The sequence below is a fragment of the Molothrus ater genome, chromosome 3 (genome assembly GCF_012460135.2).
Source record: "Molothrus ater isolate BHLD 08-10-18 breed brown headed cowbird chromosome 3, BPBGC_Mater_1.1, whole genome shotgun sequence".
NCBI lineage: Eukaryota > Metazoa > Chordata > Aves > Passeriformes > Icteridae > Molothrus > Molothrus ater.
In genome coordinates this window covers 92499554-92522588 of record NC_050480.2, presented here as the reverse complement: position 1 = coordinate 92522588, position 23035 = coordinate 92499554, and the positions used below count along the sequence as shown (strand labels likewise).

General features: G+C 44.3%; 1 protein-coding gene and 1 pseudogene across 1 annotated transcript; one reads left to right on the top strand and one right to left on the bottom strand.

Moving 5' to 3' along the window:
• The first annotated feature begins 1301 nt into the window (after positions 1–1301).
• LOC118684717 (inositol 1,4,5-trisphosphate receptor-interacting protein-like 1) lies at positions 1302–3423 on the top strand (annotated as a pseudogene).
• Positions 3424–4670: 1247 nt separating this feature from the next.
• On the bottom strand, positions 4671–8513 carry LOC129046651 (uncharacterized). The gene is made up of 2 exons (XM_054514437.1): positions 7307–8513; positions 4671–7042 (listed from the first exon to the last, which is right to left on the bottom strand). Exon 2 carries the CDS (start codon positions 6332–6334, stop codon positions 4949–4951), a length of 1386 nt encoding a protein of 461 aa, XP_054370412.1. The 5' UTR covers positions 6335–7042; positions 7307–8513; the 3' UTR covers positions 4671–4948.
• Between the last annotated feature and the right edge of the window lie 14522 nt (positions 8514–23035).

The window sequence follows — 23035 nt, the reverse complement described above, 5'->3', positions numbered from 1 at the left end:
TCGGCTGGTGTTACTGCCGACTCCGACAGAGCGGCCTGAAGGAGTCCCCGAAAATATTCAGAGTCCCGCCCGAACTCCCTCTGGGCCTTGCACAGCTCCTTCATTGAGGAGTGGGAGAAGGGGACCCACTGCGCCAGCGTCGCACCCTCCCCCACAGGATGAAAAGCGACCGGGGCGGCTGATGGGACAGCAGCCGGCCCCGTTCTCCGGAATCCCACGTCTTCTCCCCCCCCCCCCCGCCGAACCGTGGGAAACGGAAGGGGAGGCGTGGGAACTGGAAGTGGGGGAGGAGGAGGCGTGGCGTGGGAACTGGGTGGGAGGATCTACAGCAGACTGCACACCCCCTTGGGAGGAGCTTGCCGACTCCAAAAGGAAAGCAGGAGGCGGAGGGAGGAGAGGAGAAGGGGGAGGAGTTGAGGGAGGAGACGGAGGCGGAGGAAGGGGAAAGGAGGAAGAGGGAAGGGCGGGAGAAGGGAAGGGGTTGGGCTTAGGGTTTGGAGGATTTTGGGAAGAAGAAGGGGGGTTTCCCGCCACAACCATGCGGTCTCCGCCATCTTGTGGCTTTGAGGAGCCATTTTGATGGGGAGACCGAAAACGAACTCTGGACTTAACGGGGGTAGTGGGGGTAGGAGTGAGGGGTACTGGGTTAGGCTCCTCAGGAGACTGGCCAGGTCTTCTGGGGCGAGGGGTCCGAGTTGGGGGGGAGCCCAGGGAATGGTGGACACCTGGCGCGGGGCTGGCGCGGGCTGCTCTCCCCCGGGACTCGGAGCGGGAAAGAGGGTTACAGGGACGAGGGACAGGGGCAGAGGGACAGGGAGAACTGGGACAGAACTGGGGATCTGGTGGCTGTCTTTTAGAATCGAATTTAGATTTTTGAACAGACATCAAAAGCGAAATCCAATATAGGTGTTTCTCTAACGAACGCTCCCCGGTCTGGATTCCCTTTAGCAATTTAGACTGGACTCTTTTTAAGAAACTGGGGTCCAGGACCGAGGCTGGAGAAACGTCTGGAAAGTTGGAGGTCAGCCACCGAATTAAACATTTTATTTCTTTCTTATTAACTTTGAAACTCTTTCCCTCTAGGGATCCCACAACTTGGTAATAAATTCCCTTTTGAGTTGCGGACAATTTAGCACCCATCCCGCGGAAATAGAAATTGGGGAAATCCGCAACTCAGCTCAACCCAAATACTGCAGGAAAAGTCAAAGAAACCGAAAGGAAAAGAGAAAAAGGGGGAACCAACCCGGCCCTTGCTCCAAAAAGAGAAGGAAAGAGAAAACGGAGAAGAGAGCAAGGTGGTGATGCCGCAAACGGCCCCAGGAAACTCACCCTGCCGGTGGGTCCAACGAAAGCTGCAGTACAGGGGAGGTCTCGCGTGCAGGACAGTTCCTTGAGGTGCTGCAAGGAGGTGCTGTCCTTGTCCCCCAGGAGCACCGCTCCTCTAAAACGAGGGCGTGCTGCACTAAGGGGCGGCTTGTCGCCCAGCAGGAAATTTATAATCCAATTTCGCGAGGCGGTAGGCTCCGGTCCCAGCCGACAGCTCTCCAGGGGGACTCCCCGGGCGACTCCTCGAAGCTGTGCTGGAACGGCGGCGTCCTATTCCCGCCCCACGTTGGGCGCCAAGTCTGCGGCCGCGCGGATGGCTGGAGTCCCGGCACTCCACAGCCCAGCTCGCAGTCCAGGTGCTTGCCCGACTCTGAGTCAGGTCCGCACCCGTGGGTCCGCAGTTCACGGGAGGGCGAAAGCCACGAAGCACGCGAGAAGAAAGGGAGGACTCAGGCAGCTGAGAAAAGTCAGATTTATTGTCTGACTAGGTGGGTACAGGACGGGGAAGGGCAACCTGGAATGGCCTGAGCAACCTGAGACCCAGAAAACTGGAGTGCAGCAACTTATAAAGGCAGGGGGTGGGTAGGGGTGTACACTTACAGCAACGAATAGGAACATCAAAACTTAGATACATGTTGCGAGTGACCAGCCAACTCAACAAATCAACGAAAAATCGAGGAGGAGCCCTAGCTCCTGTCCAATCACCCGACGCCCAGGAGGGAAGAATCTAGAAGAAAGGGATGGGTTGCTGGGTGATAGACAAGGGGCTTGGGGTGGGGAGAACTTGGATACATCGAGAAACCATGGTAACCTGGGTGGAGGAAATAGATTGACAGCAAACTGCCTAAGGCAGGGACAAACCACTGCTGCTCAGGGTAGGGGAAAACTGGGATGAACCAAAAACAGAACACCACAAGGAAGAAAGACGGAACGTCGTTGGAAATGCGGAAGAGGGCGATGTCGATGACAAGCAGGAGACGGCAAACGGAGAAGACGACAATGGTAACCATGTGCAAAGGAAGCTTGGAAGCCTTTCAGAGGAGCGCATACAGGAGTTGCCTGTTCTGGATCTGGACAAAGGATTCTCCGTGATTACGGACCTGGTGGACAAACTCATCCACGTCTTTGGAGAAGGCTTGTCCAACAGTTTCTACCCGGTGCCACAAGCAGCCATGGGAGTGGGCAGCGCCTTTGAAGGCTGGAGTGCCCATGCACAAGGTGTTGTGTACCGTTTGCTTGTACCCCTGAGTCCCCCTCCAGGACATGCCTTCCACCTGGAGCTGGACACTGCAGGGATGGTCCAGAGGAACTTCTGTGTCCGTGTGGAGCTGGTGTGCACCTGCAGGAGGGAGAGGCTGGGGGAGGACATGCTGTGTTTCCTCCACCACCCCGAGGAGGAGCTGAGAAGGAAACAGGACCCCAGCCTCCTGCAGACCCTCTGCACCGGCTGCTATCTAGATGTGGAGAAAACTGTCCACTGGTTCTATCGATTTGTGAGAGTAGCCTGGCTGCTGTTGCCTGAATCGTGCCACTGGCGTTTAAGGTTGCAGCCCTCCAGCCGCTCCTGCAAATTTCGGCTGAGCAAAGACAAGGAAAGCTTCACGGTTGAGATGTTCTTTGCCGTGCGGCAAGGAGACTCAGATGTCTTTGTGAGCAGCCAGCCTACAGAAGTAGGCATCCCAAGCACAACGTGGCTGGAGACTTACGCCGTGGCAGAGGCAAAATTCTTCAGGCACGTTTCCAGACAGGTCTCCCAGCCTGCAGCTCCTCACGGGCTTCCTGATGGGTGTAAGTTTTTCCAGCTGTGTCCTGAAGACAGTGGTGATACACCTCCTGAGCACTGCACCCCCGACACGGTGGGGCAGGAGGGATTTTGGTCTGTGACTGATGGATATCCTGAAGTCCCTCCGCTGCTCACTGGAGACAAAACAGCTTCACCACTTTGTCATTGGCAATGAGAGCTTTCCTATGGAGATCAGCTTGCCCTCCGGCCTCCGGGTGGCTGTAGCACCCAATCTCCTTGAGCACCTGGCCAGCAGTCTGGATACCAAGCAGGAAGGCCGAGCAGGAGAAGAATTGCCTGCTGCATCCGTTTGAACAACTGCTGATCCACAGTCATTGAAGGAGATCCTGGTGCACAGAGCTGTGCCTGTGGGGCCTCGTGACTGACCCTGTATATATTAACCTCCCATAGTTAGTGCATTTATGGTATATATTAGTATTCTGTAATTAGTGCTCTTACTATATTTAATAATACCTTATAAGTAATGCCTTTACTGTATATATATATTAGGACCCAGTAGTTACTGAATTTACCATAGGTATTCGGACACTCTAGTTAGTGCCTTTACTATATAGATACATAATTACCCTCTAGTTAGTGCCTTTGGCAATCCCCATCCTTCTTTGGATTTGTTTCAATAAATTGGCTATTCCAGTATCTGGAGTGTGCAAGCTCTTCTTGAAGTGGAGCAGAACTAGTGCATTTGTAAATTGCACTAGTTGTGACTGGCTGGGAGTAGGCCCTCTTATTTGCAAGCCTTTTGTAACAAACGCACAAAATAATCCCTTTGTGTTGCTCCTCTCAGTTGTCTTCCTGGGGCAGCAGCCACTGATGGCCACGGTAGCTACAAAGATGATTTTTGCCCTGTTTTGTCCTTGCCCTCTCAGGCCATGATGGCCATTCCACATGGGCTCCAAAGCTCCCTGGCAGCTGTGGCTGGGCAGGGACCAAACAAGAGCCACCGCTGCTGTGACTCCTTGCGTTCACTGGGGTGACAATGAAGGCCGTGCCCATCCCAGATGCTCTGCTGGGCTTTGGCACTGCAGAAATGAAATTGTTGGACGTGCAGAACACTGCTGGCAGTGGGAGTTGCCTGCTGGTAATCACCCCCTCTTTCCACTGCTATAGAGATTTCCTGGGAGATTACTGAGATCTCTGTATTAGAGCATGAATATGGACTTATTCAGGGTCCTGGTCAAGGCTTTTTCCTTGATATATTTTGGAATATTTTCCTGAGCATAACCATACATTTTGTATTAGCATATCCTTTCCATTACTGGGAGCTATCTGTAGTCATATAATCAAATGATTTCATAGTGTAATGCAAATAAATATTCGTGTGTTTTGACTTTATACATATTCATGATCTCCTTGTACTTTTTGATACTTGTTTCAAAATAAGGTGTTATTTTGTTGAAAACTCGCTCTTTTTCTTACTTCATGCTTATCTATCTTTAGAAATCAGAAGCCTAGGATCTGTTTTCCAACTTCCCTCCCACATCCTCGGCTGTTGTGATCCCACACTGTCGTGAACGGCGGAAGAAATGCCTCACACAATATGCGTGGATGACAAATCCCAAAGTTTATTGAAAACTCACACATATTTATATTGGTGTTAATGAAGCTTATACATATTGCAAAAGCTGAGCTCATTATTGGTTAAAGCACACTTAGATCAACCACACCTACTTCTATCTTCTAATGATTATTTTGTTTCTATGTTTGCATTCTTCTAGCTTCTCTACCTAGGATATCTACATTTTCTGGCAAGCGATTTTCTCCCCCGTCTTCCCGTTTCAGCGAAGGTCACTATGACCTTTGTCAGTGATTGGACACCGGTTACATAATCCCCAGCTTGTTTCCCCTATCCTTATCCATCGGTATCACATCGAAATGTCCTTTCTCAGCTAACCAATTATCCAAAAAACTCTCTACATTTCCCCTGTTTTTCTGTTGAACAAGCATGGTTTGGTTAAATGCGGTAGTTATCATCTTTCGCACCATATTCTGCAAGCATATACAAAAACATGGCAAAATTAGTATTAACAACAAAGCTACAATAGCTACTACAATGCTAACCTTAACAATAGAACGTAACCATGACCCTAAGCTTAAAGATTTGAGCCATCCATCAATACCAAGGCCTGATTCTACCTGTAAATTCCCAGTTAACCTTCGTAACTCAGAGAGCTGTGAGTGTACAGACTGTGCATGATCAGAAAGATTCATGCAACACATGCCCTCAAATTCATCACAGCCATGGCCTTGTGCAAGTAAAAGAAAATCGATTGCAGCTCTATTTTGAAGTGTCGCATGGCGAATAGAATCTACATCAAGCAAAAGACTAGAAATCGCTAAAGAAGTTGCATTTGTTTGTTTAGCAAGCCAACACCCTAACCTATTTAAAATAGCATGAGCACGTGCTGCTGATACCCCTGGAGCTAAGAAAGATGCTGCAATTATGGCCGCTGGGGACCAAAACTTTACATCGTCCCGGCAGTCTGCCGCAAATGCATGAGCCATTCGTTTGCTTCTACGATGGCGACGGCTCATGTTTAGTATCATGGACATGTTAGGTGTAAGTAGAGACAGTCGTCCAAGTGTACATGGTCCCCCGTGCAGCATTGATGGGATACCGGCCCAAGCACGGTCTCCACATATCAGGAAATATCCTGCTGGCAATTGAATAGGGTCATTTGATGAGACTGACACTCTCTTTGTTGTATAATTGCACCAGGCCAATGCATTTTGGTAGACAGCCATGCTGGAAGTTACAACATTAGAATGGTTCTTGACTGACAGCAGGCTTCTATGGTTAAAATGAATACATGCATCTGCCATCACTGACTCTAACAACTCCAACTCTTGGGGTTCCTGTGGTGCTATAGGAAAGTGGGAAATCCACTGATCCCAATTATCCACACTCGTCCTAGCATTGCTGACCTTACAAGTTGGTACATGTGAAGGGCACGGCCAGGGATCTGCTGGTAATCCAACCAAACAAGTTGTGAATGGATTGCCAGGAGAAGATAATGACAGGCAAATAGTCTCCTGTTTAGTTAGGTTTGCCAGGGTGACCCATATGTTAGTCTTGGGCTGAGGTGGGGCCCATGCCTGATGGTCCACACTATCCCCAAAAGAAGCAAAAATTAATAAAACAACAACATAAAGTTTCCATCTCATCCTGATTTTCCCAGGCACTCTTTTGGACCACTCGGCCATCATGTCTGTCACAAACTCTTAAGAATATCTCTTCTTTCTCAGCTTCAGCTTCTTTAGGTTCTTCAGACAATCATCCCACACTTGGTTGGGATCCTGACCTCCCAAAATAGGACCTATCACATTCGACTGTGACAGAGGAATATTTCTAACACACTTAGTCTGCAAAATACAGGACCAAGATATCCCCAAAACATGTTTGACTAAATGTTGTATTTCCCACCTAAACCATGCAAGGATTTTCTGTTCTGGGGACTCATACAATTGTAACCCTTGGAAACCAGGTAGTCCTGTGAACAATTTAAGATCTCTCTGCCAAGAGTTAAACCGCCAATAGAAATTACAGCTTTCACACCACAATTCAGCTAATCGAGTTTGGTGTACTCACTTAGTTTCCTGACAACCTCCACAGAAAAATAATACCCATGCAGTACAACGTCTATCTTGACACTTAACACAAGCTAAATCCCTAGGCCCTTCAGATTCAAAATCAGAAAGCATCGAATACAAGCTTAGTATGTTATCAAGAGATTTGCACCGATCAACTGCTCGATCGATGGCAGCATCACACTGTCCTTTCAGATTGAGAAGTATCGGTCGAAGGATGATCAGCAGCTTCGTCTCCACCCGCTGACGATCCTCTTCGCTCAGCTGATCAAGGTGTTCCATCAAACACAGCTGCTCGGGTCCATTTAGCAGGTACCCACAGAGATCCTGTAGGGGTAGAAACACAAAGATATCTGCGGCCCCAATATAACACCTTAGCAGGACCTTGCCATTGTCCTGTTTTAGGATCTCTGTATCTCACCCATACATCTTTCTTTACATCCTCTGTTTCTAGTACATAGTGACAAATCACAGCAGGAACCTTATTTTCCCCAAAAACACACAAGTGGTTCAAAACAAACAAACACTTTAACAATCTTTCTTGTGGCTCTCTGGTATCCATATATTTACTCAGATATCTTTTCAAGGTACCATTTGCTCTCTGCAGTTGCATAAACAGCTCATGTAACCTCCTGTTCTGAACCTCTTTTATAGAGGCATCCTCTATTTGCTCACACACGCCTGCAACATACAAAGAATCTGTTACAATGTTAAGAGGTCCAGAGAAATGCATCATGGCCCATACAACAGCCAATAGCTCCATCGTTTGCAAAGTGTCCAACTCAGTAGCTCAGAGTATATGATGATGCCATTGTCCCTTTTCTCGCCAGGTCACTGCAGCAGTTTTGGATTTTCTTCCTGCATCTGTGTAGACAGTTATAGCATCCGATAAGGGCTTTAGTGATCTCTTTGGACATTGAATCCAACCCCATTGTCCTATCACGACCCTTTTTGAGCAAATCAGCTAAAATTTCAATTTTCTGAAGAAGGGTTTTATGTTGTTGAAGTGGAGGAGATATCCATTCCAAGGCCCATATCTCCCCCGTTTTTCTGTTATGCTGAGTAAGTGCACCCAGTAAAAATTTTGGTCCACACCAAACTGTCAGCTGTATAGGGAGATCAAGATCACGTCTCCGAACACTGCCTTGTGTAACACAGTCCAATACCTGCTGCAGTGTCTCAATCTGTTCAGGGGTTATACGAACAGGCTGTGCTGGATCAGTTCCCTTTAACAAAGGTCGAAGTTCATCTAACAGTTCACTGTTAAAAGAGTAAGACCCCCCGTGGATCCAAATCCATGCTCTCCTCTCGACTGTGCCTGACGAGGGGGTACAGTTTTAGCCAAGTGTTGCAAAGAAATCAGTTGAGCTATCCTTTGTCCTTTTTCAATTTGCATAGGTAGAAAAAGGGTATGCACCATAATGGAAATCTCCCCTGTATAATCAGCGTCTATTATTCCAGATAAAACAAATAATCCCATCATTGTAGCCGAGGAACGTCCTAAAAGCAGAGCTCCCATAGGTAATCCATCAATAATGAGCGGTGCCTTCACTCCAGTTGGAACCTTTTCTGGGTGAATAGTCATCAAAGTCACTGTTGCTGCGGCTGCCAGGTCCAATCCAAGGCTCCCGGAGGTGGCGGGCTGGAGGCAGGCTGAGCTGAAGCGGTGACAGCTGCTACTTGTGTCCGGGCGCAGGGAGCTGGTGACCGGGAAGCAGAACCGCGCCGGGCAGCCGCGGGGCGGCGGACTCACCGGAGCCCGCTTCCCCACGGGGGGTGGGAGGCCCGTCCTGCTGCCCCCCCGGCTCGGGGGTCGGGGCGGCTGCGGAGCGGAGCGGGAGGCGGCCGCGCTGCAGCTGTTAAGTCGCCCAGGGCCGGGGCCGGCACGAGCTCCCCCGGCGGGGTGGCCGCGGGCCGCGCTGCGGCGGGGAGGCTGAAGGTGCGGACGGCACAGCTGGAGTACGCGCGGGGGGGGGCTGCCGCCTGAAGCAGGAGCTGATAGCTGCAGGGAGCTGCTGTTTAGAGCAGGAGCTAGTGTCGGCGGGGAGCCAAACCAGTCTCCGTAACTCCTGTTTCTTTCATGGGCTGCACTAGCCTGCTGGGCAGCTCTTTCCTCTGCCTGGTATTTCAACAATTCAGCATGCACGACTCGCCATAAATTTCCCAACTTTCTCGCGGCTTTATCATCATCTATGACTGCCTGCCACAACTTATTCCTAAATATACGGCAGTCTGATAACCTATGCACTGTGCGAGGGTTCCAAAAAAGTCCTTGAGCATACCCATGAGCTAACAACCCATGAAGCTCTTTCTGCAAATCTATACCCTTAACCTTACGCTTTTATAAAAAGCTAGGAAATAAATCATATGCTGCTTGCCTTTCTTTATCCGTGTTGAAGATAACAGCGCGCTTCTTGCAGCCCTTTCAGACTCCGGCAGCACGTCTCGGCCGGGCTCTCCTTTGAGGTCACCCGGGGCACTGCACTTTCCCTTTTTCAGCGGTGCTTTTGCCGTCCTCAGCTGCGATAGGACCTGAACTTCTTACGCCGCTCGACCGTGGCTACTGACGAAGAAGAACGTTCAGGGTCACCATTTGTCGTGAACGGCGGAGGAATTGCAGCACACAATATGCGTGGATGACAAATCCCAAAGTTTATTGAAAACTCACACATATTTATATTGGTGTTAATGAAGCTTATACATATTGCAAAAGCTGAGCTCATTATTGGTTAAAGCACACTTAGATCAACCACACCTACTTCTATCTTCTAATGATTATTTTGTTTCTATGTTTGCATTCTTCTAGCTTCTCTACCTAGGATATCTACATTTTCTGGCAAGCGATTTTCTCCCCCGTCTTCCCGTTTCAGCGAAGGTCACTATGACCTTTGTCAGTGATTGGACACCGGTTACATAATCCCCAGCTTGTTTCCCCTATCCTTATCCATCGGTATCACATCGAAATGTCCTTTCTCAGCTAACCAATTATCCAAAAAGCTCTCTACACCAGACCTCTCCACTGCTGCTTTTTACAAGTGCTCCTGGGTCATTGGCTGAGAAGTGACAGCTCACCTTTGACAGTTTAGCATTATAACTCTTTGAAAGAATGTCCTTTGGTGTCACTTCTCATGCTATAACTTCTTTCAACCCCCTCAAGAGGATTTTCTTGAGCATTCTCTGACTGTGGTCATATTGGAGCTGCTTTGGCACTCCTGACACACCTTTTGGGTCGCTGACAGGCACCGGAGAAAGGGCTTCCATGAACTCAGCTGAACTTGACGATGTATAAAAGAAGCACATTGGGCATTGCTCATGGGGATTTGTTTTTAACAATACATATTTCCAAGGCTGTGAAATATTGAAATATTAAAGGGCAGATAGAGTGCAATGAAAGAAACATTTATGTATACTTCACAGCACTAGTTGATTTCAGAGGTTTTACAAATTTATCAGAATTCTTTGTGTTAGTAAACCTGCTTGGATTTTGAGCTCATGGCTGCCTTGTGGAGAGATACTAAGTGAATACATAAAGTGATTGCTTGTGAATCACAGGAATACAATTTACAATGTGATGAGTGAATACTTACACATAAGAAAATAAGGTACTCCGTTACTATAATGTGAAGCTTTAACTGCTCATGTTGTGAATATAGGTGTGTTTTAGCAGGGACACAAATTAAAACAAGGTAATTATTGCCAGTGGTCTAGCAACAAGTGTTTTATAAGCAATTTAAATTATAAAAAAGCCCAGTAAAGCCTGAGAAGGTGGAGAAGATGCTGAGCAAACAAGTATTGAATGTTTGATTAAGAAAAAGATATTATTTGAAGGAGATGGAGATATTTCCGTTAAGGACATCTTTCTCCAGAAGACATGTGCTACTGGGAGGAAAATTTCACACATATTATTCAGGATCTGTCAGTTTTGTGTAAGGTGCTGCATTTGTTCTTTGAAGGTTTTAGTAAATTTTTCCAGAAAACCACTTTTTGGAGGAAAAACATGACATCTGTGGACTTGTTTCTGCTGGTTTTTCATAATCTGCAGTTTCATATTCACAATATGTACATTAATGTCTGACAAAAAAAGAAAAAAAAGCAGTGACCAAATAATTTTGAAAAACTCTTTAATCATAAGCAATGTATATTGCTTCTGAATATCTATGTCCTTTGGCTTTAAAATTAATTTTTCTTGCTAGGATAGAAAATGAATTTTCTTCTGTGTCTATACAGTTTTGTGATATACTTTATGTTGTATAGGAATGAGGTCAAATGCATCTTTGATACCAGCAAAAAGAATGGATGTTATATCAAAACAAATTTGGCTGAGTGTTTAATGTGAACTGCTTTGAAAACAGTTTTATTGCTTCAGTTACACAGAAAAATTGTTCCCTTTAAAAAAACCTTTATTCAGAACATAGACACACCTTGATTAGTAGTGTTAAACCTAGAAAGAGATCTGAACAACTCACACCACTTCTAGACACCTAATCATGTAATCAAATTTTCTTTTTTTTTTTTTTTAAATGCAAAATGGAATGCTTCCCATGAGGAAGAAGTGCCAGCATCTCAGCCCACAGTCTTGTGTATCACACACTCTGGGTAAGAAGGAGGTAGAGAGATTGGATCCCATTCATAGGAGAGAATTGAAACTTGGGTCCTTGGATTTTTGGATGTGCCCCAAGTCAGACTTGTTTGTGTAGGCAGACTGAAATTATCCATGAGATATGACCAGAGCCGCTCATCGCTGTGAAGGCTCAGATGCCTCTGAGCCAAACATGTGCCTTGGGCACTTTGGGCACCACTGAGTTGGACAGCAGCTTGGTGATAGCATTTTGGACTTCATATCCTTGATTTGTTAAAATCCTATGTAGGGTGCATTTGAACCTTTACAGATTGTAGGACATAAACTCTTGCAATGTATTCATCAACTTACAGGAATTCTCCTTATTAGTATTAAATAACACTGGCTTCAGTCATCCTTGTGGGTCCCTTCCAACTCAGGATAGTCTATGATTCTGTGAACATCCTGTTTCTCTTAGGATTTGAAGTTACTCCCTTCCCAAATGGTAGAATATTATACTATTCATGTTGTGCCTCCATACTGTTCCATACTGTGCTTCAAGGATGTTTAGATTCTGGATGTTTTTTTCCCCTTCTGTTTTATAACCAAAACTGTCAATCCTCTTCTAACACCTAGTAACTGATGAGATCAGTCACTGTGTAGTTGTCAGAAAAGCAAGGACAGTGACCAAACTGACCTGGACTGCAGAGGAGGGATGTTTCATATAGTCAAAGAAAAATCCTGGGTCTGCTCAGAGAGCTAGAAGGACTGCACTAGGGATGTTTACAAAAATGCTGGGTTTGAGGGCCTAGTCCTCTGACAACTCATGCCATCAATAAAAAAGGAGATATGTCCATCCAAACAAAGAGGGTGAAATAGGCTTTACTCTAACTTGCCTAATCTTTTTCTGGTCCACCATATGGTTAAAGTAATAATAATAATTTAAAAAAAAACAATAAGAAGTGTTGATCATTGGAGATTTAGTCCAGTTCATTTCCTGGATATTGCCTGGAGATAACAATTTGGAGAGAATAGTGGCATCATATCTTTCTGTGCCACAAGTAAAACCTATCAGCTGAACTAAGGTAGGTGTTTGTGGTGTTCACACTTGGAGAAAGGTGTTGAACAACTACAAAGGCTTCACAAACACATTTTAAGAATCACCAGGTCCATAAAACTCAGTGTTATAGGGGGAGATGTTGTTACCATATTGCAAGAGTTCTATTGTCATTACATTGCTAAGGTTCCGTATTGCTAGAGCTTTGTACCTCCTTGATGTTTCTCATAGGCAGCTCCTCTAGGCACTGACTCTTTCTTCTTCTTGCAGTAGCCAACTGACTCCAGTTCCCCACAGCCAATCAATCCACTCTTTTATAGCACTCTTCTTATTACTGGCTACAGCTGCGGCCTGTTAAAGTCAGGCCTGCTCCTAATCTTTAATAATTAACCCATCTGCAACTCTTTAGGGGATAAAATTACTTTCTATACTACCTTTATTTACTCATATTCTATCCCCCTACAGAGAGACACCCAAGAAAAGATTCAATACTAATAAAGGTTGAGAGATTGTTTGATGGTGAGCTGTATTGTTGTTCTTGGCAGAGGACTTTTAGTCCAGATGTAGAAAGGTGCAATAAACCTTAGTAGTAAGAAGCTGGAACTAGTTCCAAGCAAGCAAATGCATGTTTTTTAGTAGTGGAAGGAAGTGCTTCTACCCAGATGAATTGAATGGGAGAGATGTGGGAGTTTTAAGTTATTTTATGTTTAAATCCAGTTTTAAGGCCCCCTAAACATAAAATATACCTGCTCATATGAGAGCGTACAGGAGGAGGTGAGTGGCTGTATCTCAGATCTTCTGGGGTACATCTGTTTTTCTGAGTCAAATTCATCTTTACTTGTGACTGTAGCTGCCCTTCCAGGGAAGTGGGAATTTGATATAATAAATTACCTTAACAATGTCTGCCAGAGCTGGTGGGTTGTGTCCTCAATGCTCTGAAAGTACAACTTGTGAGAACTACTTGACACTGACTTGTCACTTGGTGAATAATTGTGGCTAAGCAGGCTGGAGGGGTTCTCAGGGCAGGATGCTAAAATTAGCTTACCTCATGGTTTTAACTGGATCCCACCTTGAAGGTCACTTCCAACATGGAACAGCATCAACGTTGACAAGGAAAGCTGGGAAGCTGTGCCAGGGAGATAATTAGGTACAGATTGGTTGAACAGAAGGTGTAGGTAAGGCTGTGCTGGGATACATCATGTGTGAGGTGTGAGCATTAATACAAGCCAGCAGTGTACTCTTGCAACCAGTGCCACCTGGGGCTGTGAGGGGGAGTGCTGTCAGCTGAGGAGGTAAGGGACCCTCCCCTCTGCTCAGCACTGGTGGCACATTTTGAGAGTGCTGGGACCAGGTCTGGGCACCCCAGTAGAATTGAGGCATGGATATACTGGAGTGGGTCCAGTGAAGGACCGTGAAGGGATTGAGGCATCTGATATATGAGAGGCTGTAAATACCTGATGAGGGGAGTAAAGGCAAAGGAATAAGGTGCTCCTCAGCAATGCCCAATGGCAGGACAAGAAGCAATGGAGACACTTTGAAATATGGGAAGCTCCATTTAAACATAAGAAAAGACTTGTTACTGTGCAGGTGATCAAAGACAAGAGGTTGGCCCAGGGAGGTTGAGGAATCTCCATCCTTGGAGATGCTCTAAAACGTGACTGGACACAGTCTTGAACAACCTGCCCTAGCTGACCCTGCCTGAGCTGGTGGGTATTGGCTCAAACAATATCAAGAGGTCCCTAGGACATCAGACATTCTGTGATTCTGCAGTACCAGAATACATATTGTGGAGAAAGAATGCTGGAGCTGATGACACTGGTCCTATTAAGAGAGTGTGCCATTTAAATTCTCATGTATGTGTATCTCATGTCTGTATGTTTTGATTAGGACTTTTATTGTAGCATCAACAGTCAACTGCTGTTGATTAACCCTTTTACTTCTTATGAGCTTCTTTGGCATACCCTATTGCATTTTAGGACTCAGTCCCAGATCTAGATATTTGGTTCTGTTTTTGGCTTTCAGGTTCATGAGCTTGCATTTGTGATAACATCTGAATCAACAAAACATGACAATGTTTTTATCTCAACAATTGATCAGTCAGTCTGTACAATAGAGCTGTTACTTTTATTGTTTTTCACATTAGCAGCAATTTGGGTGTCATATTGCACATTTTATGTACAGTGATGCAGTTCTCCTCAAGGGCATTGATAAATGTATGGAAAAAATTCATACCCAAAAGATTCTTCCATACGTTTGAAAAATATGCAATCCCTTGAAATGAAAACACTTCAGCTATAGTGTATTTTTATGACCTAGTTTTTAACTGGTTTTAAAAATTAACATGCAATATGCTACATTGATTTTGTTTATAGTTGGATTTTAATGCAAGATTATGTCAAATATTTGGCAAAGACACTATTTCAGCCACAATCTTCATTATCAGTCTAATGCTTAATCTCATTAAAACAGTATCAAATTTGTTTGACAGTCTGGGTTCCTGGGAAATTGTGTCGACTGACATTAATAAACCCGTAATCCGTTAATTCCTTCATTAGTATCCCATATCAGCATTTCTCTTCGTTTGCTTGATGACACTTGCTAGCTAAAGCTGCCTGTAGCTACCCAGGTGATTATATTTATTTCCTGAAAAAGGTGGTTCAACATTAACTTTTTCTATACAAAGTCTGAAATTCAAATTACTGCGGTGCCATTGCCGAGGGTCCTGCCAGCAGAAGCACGGGATTGCCGGGCACGCCATTTTGCCTTCGGTTTCTTAACCCTTCTCCACTCCCCTAAAGGCGACGGAAGGCTTTTGCCGCCAGCCCTGGCTGCCGGCCCCGGAGCAGCGGTGCCCGCTCCCGGCGGGGCGGCGGCCGCAATAGCGTGGCCATGCTCTAGATGGGGCTTCAGCACCGGCGGAGGCAGCGACTGAAACCGGCCCTAAAAGGCCATGGAGGGGTTGGAAACAGGTCGTCCCGCCTTTAAATTTATCTTTCTTCCTTTCATCCAGTTGTCTTTTTTCACAAGGCTTTGCTAGTAAGTAGAGGCATCCCTCGAGGATGGAAGCTGGAGCCAGTATTGTTTAATGTCTTTATTTCTGAGCTGGCCGAGGGATGGAGTTTGTTGGGGTTTCGGGTATACATTTCCACTCCTGAGGTTTGGCTCTTGGGCTGGGGGTTGGTTCCGTGCCTCTGCAGACAAGAGTGGTCTCCAAAGAGCTGTGGAGGGGGTGCAGCTGGGGCCAGCCTTGCCATCGGCAGCTGCTTTCGGCTGGGTGTCTTGTGCCAAGGGCACTGCCCTGCAGATGGGACCTCACCTCATGCACAGGCAGCGCCGTGGCTGTGGAGCAGCCTGGTGACCGCGGGTCTGGGCTGAGCCCATCGCCGCCCCGGCCCTGCTGGCTCTGCAGCCCTGCGCCGCTGGCCTCAGCCAGTGGGACTCTGCAGTCCCCACTGTCACCCTTGGGGACTGAGGAGCCCCATGAGAAGCAAGTATGGGCCAGGATGCAGCTCCCCAGAAAAAGCCCTGGGATCCTAGTGATGAACATGACTCAGCAATGTGCCTTGGGATCTCCAGTACAAGAAAAACATTTAAAAACCTGGATTGAATCCTGTAAAGGACCACCATGCCAGTGAGGAGCTGGAACACAGGATATTCAAGGGGAGGCTGAGGCTGCTGGCTTTGCTCAGCCTGCAAAGAGATGCTTCAGGGAGAACTTAGTGCTGTCTGCTGTTAGCTGCAGTGGGGAATGGGGGAGATTTATCCACACTCTTCCCGAGGTGGAAGGATAAGAGGCAGCTGAATGCACATTGCAACATGGGCAATTCTGACCAGATGCTAGGAGAAAAATATTCACCATGAGGGTGGTCAAACACTGAAGAAGGATGCCCAGAAAAGCTTTGGCATCTTCAGCTTTGGGGATGTTAAGACTTTAACTGGATGCAGCCCCAGGCAACCCAACATAGTTGCCCCTACTTTGAGCCGCTTGACAGATGGCTCCAGAAGTGCCTTCAAACTATGTTAGTCTGTAATTCAGTGATTCTGAAATGGTGTTGCTGTTTCCAACAGTGTGCCCTGGCCTATGCTGCCTCCCAAAGCATGCACAGGGATCATTGTGGAAAGTGCTAGCTGAACCATGAACACCATGGCACTGGCTGTGGTCACATTTTCACAGGGAAGGAGACAGTTACAGTTACAGTTCTGAATTAGTTTGAGTAAATAAACACAGTTTCCTAAAATATAAATTCAGAAAATTAAAATACCTTTTTATTTTCATGCAAGTGCTGTTAGCTCATTCATTCTGTTAATCTGATTTATGACAATAGTTACCAATGTGAAATCCTGATCCTTCTCAGGCTGTGTTCTGGATAGGGATCATCAGTGGCTTGTACACACCAGTACAACTAAATATAGACATCTTTTCATTAGCAGAGATATTTCCTTTGTACTTTTGTAGATTGAAACCTCTTTTTGAAAATGAAATTTAAGAACTGAACTAAAGAGTTCTTAATGTCTGACTGATTTCCTGTAATAACACATTTAGCTAATTACTAATTCCTTATTCCTGTTTAGGATCCATTCATATAAAGATTTATGAAACATAGTGACTTTAAGTATTGTTAGTTTTTCACATACAGAGGACAGAATTTACTTTATACATATTTTTAAGCAGGTTTTCAGGAGAAACTGAGAAAGCTGAGAATATTTCCTGCACCTTCCAAATTCACAGTGTTGTTCCTTGGGAGAGAATGTAAGCCAAAGGAAGTGAAAATGCCCTGCCATCAGCCTTTCTATGTTTAATCTATTAGCCACTCAGCTGTATAATGTATTATCTGTCACACAGTGATAAGCAGCTTAACTCTCTGAGATCATATTAAATATGTTCAGTTTAGCCTAATTCTGCAGTGCTCCATGAGGAGACACCCTGATGTCCACCTGGAGTGCAGCCCTTCTGAACCCAGTGCAGCTCTGCACAGGGGTAGGACCCTCCTCCATGGCTAATGGCCTTAAAGGAGAATATTCTGACTGTCTTTCTTTTTTGCTTAAACCCTTTCTTCAATTCCTGTTCATGCACTTTGAAGAATGAAATATTCAAGCGAGCCCATGCCCCAGAAAACAAAAATATCCCTGTCACAGATCATCCAGAAGTTTATAGGTTAGAACTGCCTTGATCTCATTTAACAGGCTCTGCTGGAAAAGTATGTTTTAAAAAGAACTCCTACCCTGCATTTTCCATACTTTAAAAGTACATCTATTTAATATTTTGTTAATCATTCATTGGAAGTTGGACATCACATCTACTCCCTATATTGTCTTTAATTACATGTAAATTTCATGGTTTTTTCCTTGAAAAAAACCCTGAGGCCTGCTGAAAGTCCTGACACTAATACTTAGGTAAGGTATCAGTCTTTGCCTTTTTTGCCACCTTTCTGAGGCTGATGGGATAAAGACTGTGTAATGACAGATCCTCTCAGTCCTTTCTCCACAGTGACTCCAAGTGTTCCTGGCACGGATGCATGCACTCCTTGGCTGTTCAGGGAGCTCCATCTGCAGCTCAGTGATCACAAGCTGGATTTTTACCAATAGATATAAATAGGTTTGATGGAGATGATGAATGTGATAGTCATCCCTAGACAGTCACTGCCAAGAAAACCACAGAATTATTAAAAAAAAAAATAAATCCAAAATGTTTGCTTTTTTGGAGGGGCAGAAGGGGGACAAACTGAGCTGGAAAGCAGCAGTTAAGGCAGATGTAGAACTTCAAAATAGTATTAACTGATAATGCAGGTCTACCAATATTGGTGGGTGACCCTGAACTAAGAACTGGTGAATACTGTTTGTGGTAGAAAAAGTAGAATAAGCACAAGTTTCTGCTTTTTACTCTTGACATTTCTGTTCAATCTTTGCATATTTTAAAACACAATCAGAGCCCTCAATTCATCAACTTAAAAAAAAGGCTGTTGCTCATGTTTTTTCTCCTTATAAATTCTAAAATGACTATTTTAAGGGTATTGCATGTACTCCTTTTGGTGGAAAATTACATTTGACATTGGAGTTAAAGGTCATATGACCTCACACAAGTTGGGTGACAGTGCTGAGAAAACTGAATAGAGTGGTACAATTTCCACAGGATTTAAAATTAACCTCATTGGATGATTGGCTTACATTTCTAATCCGATATGTCAGGCTAAATATAGACTTTGAAGACAATTTCTTTCCATGCAAATAATCACTGCAGGCTAAAAATGAGTAAAAATTTAAATGAAGAGAGAAAAATACTAAATTAATAGACAAACTACCATCTTGCTAGAATATTGACCTGAATCTGCACATACAAAAGATGCCTGCAAGGAGGAGAAGGCAAAAGGAGAAAAAAATAAAGAGCAAAATTATTATGGTTGTGTATATATATTTATAGAGGGAGAGTTCCTGATGCTGTCAGCAATTTCTGTCGAAGATCTATCTTCAGAGGCATCACTGTTGACTTTCAAACATTTCATGTTTTATTACTGCATTTTAATAATTAACTATGAATGTGTCCCTGAATGATCTGCAGGGTCAATGAATCATTCATTATTACTAAAACAAACCTTTTTTTTTCCTTTCCAAAAAAAAAGCAAGAAGACAGCAAAACCTTTAGAAAATAACTAAAGGTTAGGAAATATTTTAGGAAATGCTACAAATCAATACTGCAAAAAACTCCAAGGTCACAGAAGGAAACAGAGAGTTGGGAGATGAGATTAAGACTGTATGCAGGGTTGCTTTTTTGTTGTTCTTGTTTTTTTCTCCTTTAGTCTTCTGAACTCCTGAAGAATATAAATATCATAAAATACATTATCTAGGCAGATGTAACTTGAATTTAGTAAGTCCATACTAATATTCTGTAGATAAGAGAGATGCTTCTATGCAAGAACCAGCTCTATGGCACTAAACCCATTTGGAAACAGTCTTTCATTTCCCATATTAAAACAAGACATGAATTTCCATGTGACAGACAAAAAAAATATTTGCTTCACTGACAAATGTTCCTATCTCTGTTGGAATTCAGCAAGTTCCAGACACAGGAGAAATATTATAACCCAGTTTACTTGGTTTTATTTGTTAGTGTAACTTGTACCAAGAAATATAAATAGCCCTTAGTTCCTGAGGAAGCTCACAGCACTGTTTTTGATCAGTCTCATGAGAAATTTGCTCTGAATATCTAAAGGGTTTATTCTTAATACATGAATTCCAGCCTGTGAGAGAAACTCTGTCTTCAGACATGATCTTGATAATATCCTAAGCCCTTAAAAATCATTCTCATTCGTTCAACATCTGTGTTGAACCAGATGCAATTCCAGAATAAGAGGTGATGCCTTGGAAGTGGCAGCAACATGGAGACAGCGTGAAGATACCACAGATAAAGCTGAATCTGAGTAAGATGGAGATGTCTGGAGGTATGAACACCATGTTTAACATTTATTTACTGCTTGTAATGCTTAATGGCTACATCACAGAAAGTGAGAAAATTGAAAGATCCTAAAAGAAATATTGCGATAGAGACTGTCTCTCAGAAGTTGCTTTCAAGAAGATATGCAGGATGCACATGATTCTCTGATTTTCTGCCTTGGTTGGCAGCTAAAATCAGAACCAAGCCAAATTGCTCTGGGCCCGTGTCTCACCACTGGGTCATGGAACAGAGGGTTTGTAAGGCCTTGCCAGTCACATTCTAAAAAGAAATCTGCTATTGCTTTCATGATGATTCACAGTCATCTCCCAGCCTGAATCTGCAACCCATGTTGTGGAGTATCTGTCTTTCATGCAGATAGTCCCATTTATTTCACTGAATGCTACTTGTCTGAGTGAGGTCTACTCAATGGGAATAACGACTGCAGCTGCAGACTTTAGTGATTCAATGGGGATTTGAAATGAAAGATTTGAACTGGCTCTGTGGGTATATGAAACAATATTTTTCCCTTCTATCAAGTCTCCCATGAGGTCTTTGTTGAACCCTTGTAGTCTTTGAACTGCTGATGATCTGAGGAGGAACCCCCCACACTGGCCTCCAGGGCAGCCTATTATGTAGTCCAAAAAGTCTGAGAATGGGTCTGTTGCATGTCCTATTATCTAGATTCCATTGAAAAATCCTGCATCCAATTATGACACAATTGTGTTGAGTTTAACATTTCTCAGGCTTTCCTAAACTTTAGTTATCATCATTAAAAAGTTAGTATTGAGTTGAAGTTACCTCCTGTTGTTTTAAATAGGACTGGCTGGGGGGTGGAGGGGGTTTGCATGTTGAAAGTAGACATCACACTTAGGGCCTGATAGAGCTGTTATATCATATTTGTCCATTTGTGGACAAATTGTTGTAAAAAAACAGCTTCCTGTATACAAAAAAGAAAATTTAGACAAGTAAGGTCTTTAAAATACTGTAGCTTCTTTGTCAGGAGTTATTTAAGAGCAGCCTGTGCTGACCATGACTAAAATAGGTTATGACTGAGACTGGTATGCTGTCAAAATAGGTTTAGCAGCATACTTGCTTGGCCATACCTTCATTAGTTATTTTATATCTGCTATTCTGAAAGTAATTTTTGTTCAGTCTAGCTGCATTTAGAAAAAAATCAATGGCAGCTTTGACATGCTTACCATGCCATGCCATTAGCAGAGCAGCAGACTTGACCCTGCTGGCTGCATGATGTCTGTTGCTTAGTGAAATAGAAAGTATATCTTGAGAAGATGGTTCTGATGGATCAAAAAAATATTTCTTGCAGCAAGATTAATTTTGCTAGCCTCTCCTAGCTTCTCATTTTGATCAAGCTATGCTTGTTTTACAGATTTCCTATGAAGAGCAGTTGTGTGTCTTTCATTATCCTTTTCTACTTAAGTAAAAAAAAACCCAAACAAATGGGGCTGTATAAGCTTTTTGTTCTTACCATGCAATTCATGCTCTGACAAGTCTGGAAGCTGGCCTAGGCTGAGCCTTCACTGACAAAAGTCATACATACTTATAGTGTCAACCAGCAATTCTCTCAGTGGAAACACATGGATGCAAAAAATGTCATTCTTTTTCTGCGAAGAAGAGATGGTAAGATCAAATGTGGCCAGGGTAACAGTACTGAGTTTTGTACCTGACTTTTGGGAATTGATAAAAATTCCACTTAGCGTTTTCACCACTTTACATATTACCACTGAACAACAGTTGCAGGTTAATTAGCCCCCTATGGAAAATGCTACTTTCCAACCACTACCTCCCCAGTACCTTTATAACAGGGCAAAATAAATTTCAAGTAGTTCTGAGATAGAGTAGCAGCTGCACCAAAAATGTGATCAGGGAAAACTGTGCAGAACACAAGACATGGAAATGCAAAATGAAACCAACTTTATTCTAAAAATTTAAAAGGAATAAACAAATATTAGCAATTTTTCAGGGTTACCCTACCAAAGAATACAAAATGTACATCCACTTTGACAGGCAGGTCCCTGTTTAGGTCAAAACAGTTTGGATTGAGACTTGTAAGGTGATGCATGCAATGACATGAATGATTCCTCTACCCATAACCTGACACACTGTTTGGTTTCTCATTTGTTTGGCTGTCTTTTTGTTTGGCTTACATTGCCTCCTACATGTTCCTTTGTTCAATGTATTGGTTGCAGAGGTTGTGTCTATGTTAACCTGATGGTGCCAGGCCAGGCACCTGGTTCCATTCTGTGTGCTCCTGCTCTGAGTCCATATCTCTTCAGTTTCTGCCCAGGCAGTAAAGGGTCATCTTGGTTCAAACAGCCCATGACATTGCAATCACTTCCCATGTAGGTCAATACAGCCTGTCTGCAGCACAGGCCTAATTACTGCTGCCACTCTCTCCTTTGCTGCCTTCTCCCTCTACCAGCTTCAGCTCCATTTGCTAGTCCCCTCTCCAGACTGGGTCATCCCCTCTCCAGTTTGGGAAACAGAATGTCTGTAATTTCTCCACTCTTTCATTCTCCTTGGCCCCTGCCCAAGAGGCCAACAATGCCCAATGTCAGGGCTTCACTCCCCGGGTCCAGAAGAATGCCAGCAGGTTGGCTGCAGTTGTCTGTACTGTTTCCATGGAGTTAAATTCATGCTGGTTGTGCCTCCTGTCTGTAGGGAAGGGCTCTGTCAGCTCTGTGTCACCTTCTGCAGGAGATGGGCAACACCTGAGACAGGATAGGGGCCAGCAGACCCCTACTGGCCACCCATGCTGCATGTGTGGGACACCTTTGGCCTCTGAGATGAGGATTAAAGGTGAGCCAAAGATTTTTTTCTGATGGTTCCTAAAGATTGTCTCAAACTTGTAACCGAGTACAGTCTTGTGCCCCCTCAGTGGGAGAGTGGCCTCCATCTGTGGGCTTGAGCCCATGCTTGAAATGCAGAGCACATATAGTCCTTATCCTCAAATTTACATCAGCTTTCCACATTTGAGATGCTTCCCTAACTCTCTGTTCTGTGAAACATCTAAAAAACTCCTAAATACTATAAAAATAATAACTAATCTTAGTTCATTTAGTGCATACACTTTAGGAAAGCTGCCAAAATTCATGTACTCAACTGCTCCTTATTCTCCACAAGATTACTCTTTTTGTCCTTGCATGTGTAAATATTATTGCTGACCCACTTCTGCATCCTGCAAGAAATTAGTCTTCTAAAGTGCCTTGTCGGAGTGGAACTGAACAGATATGGGAAAACCGCTGAAAAAAAGCCAAA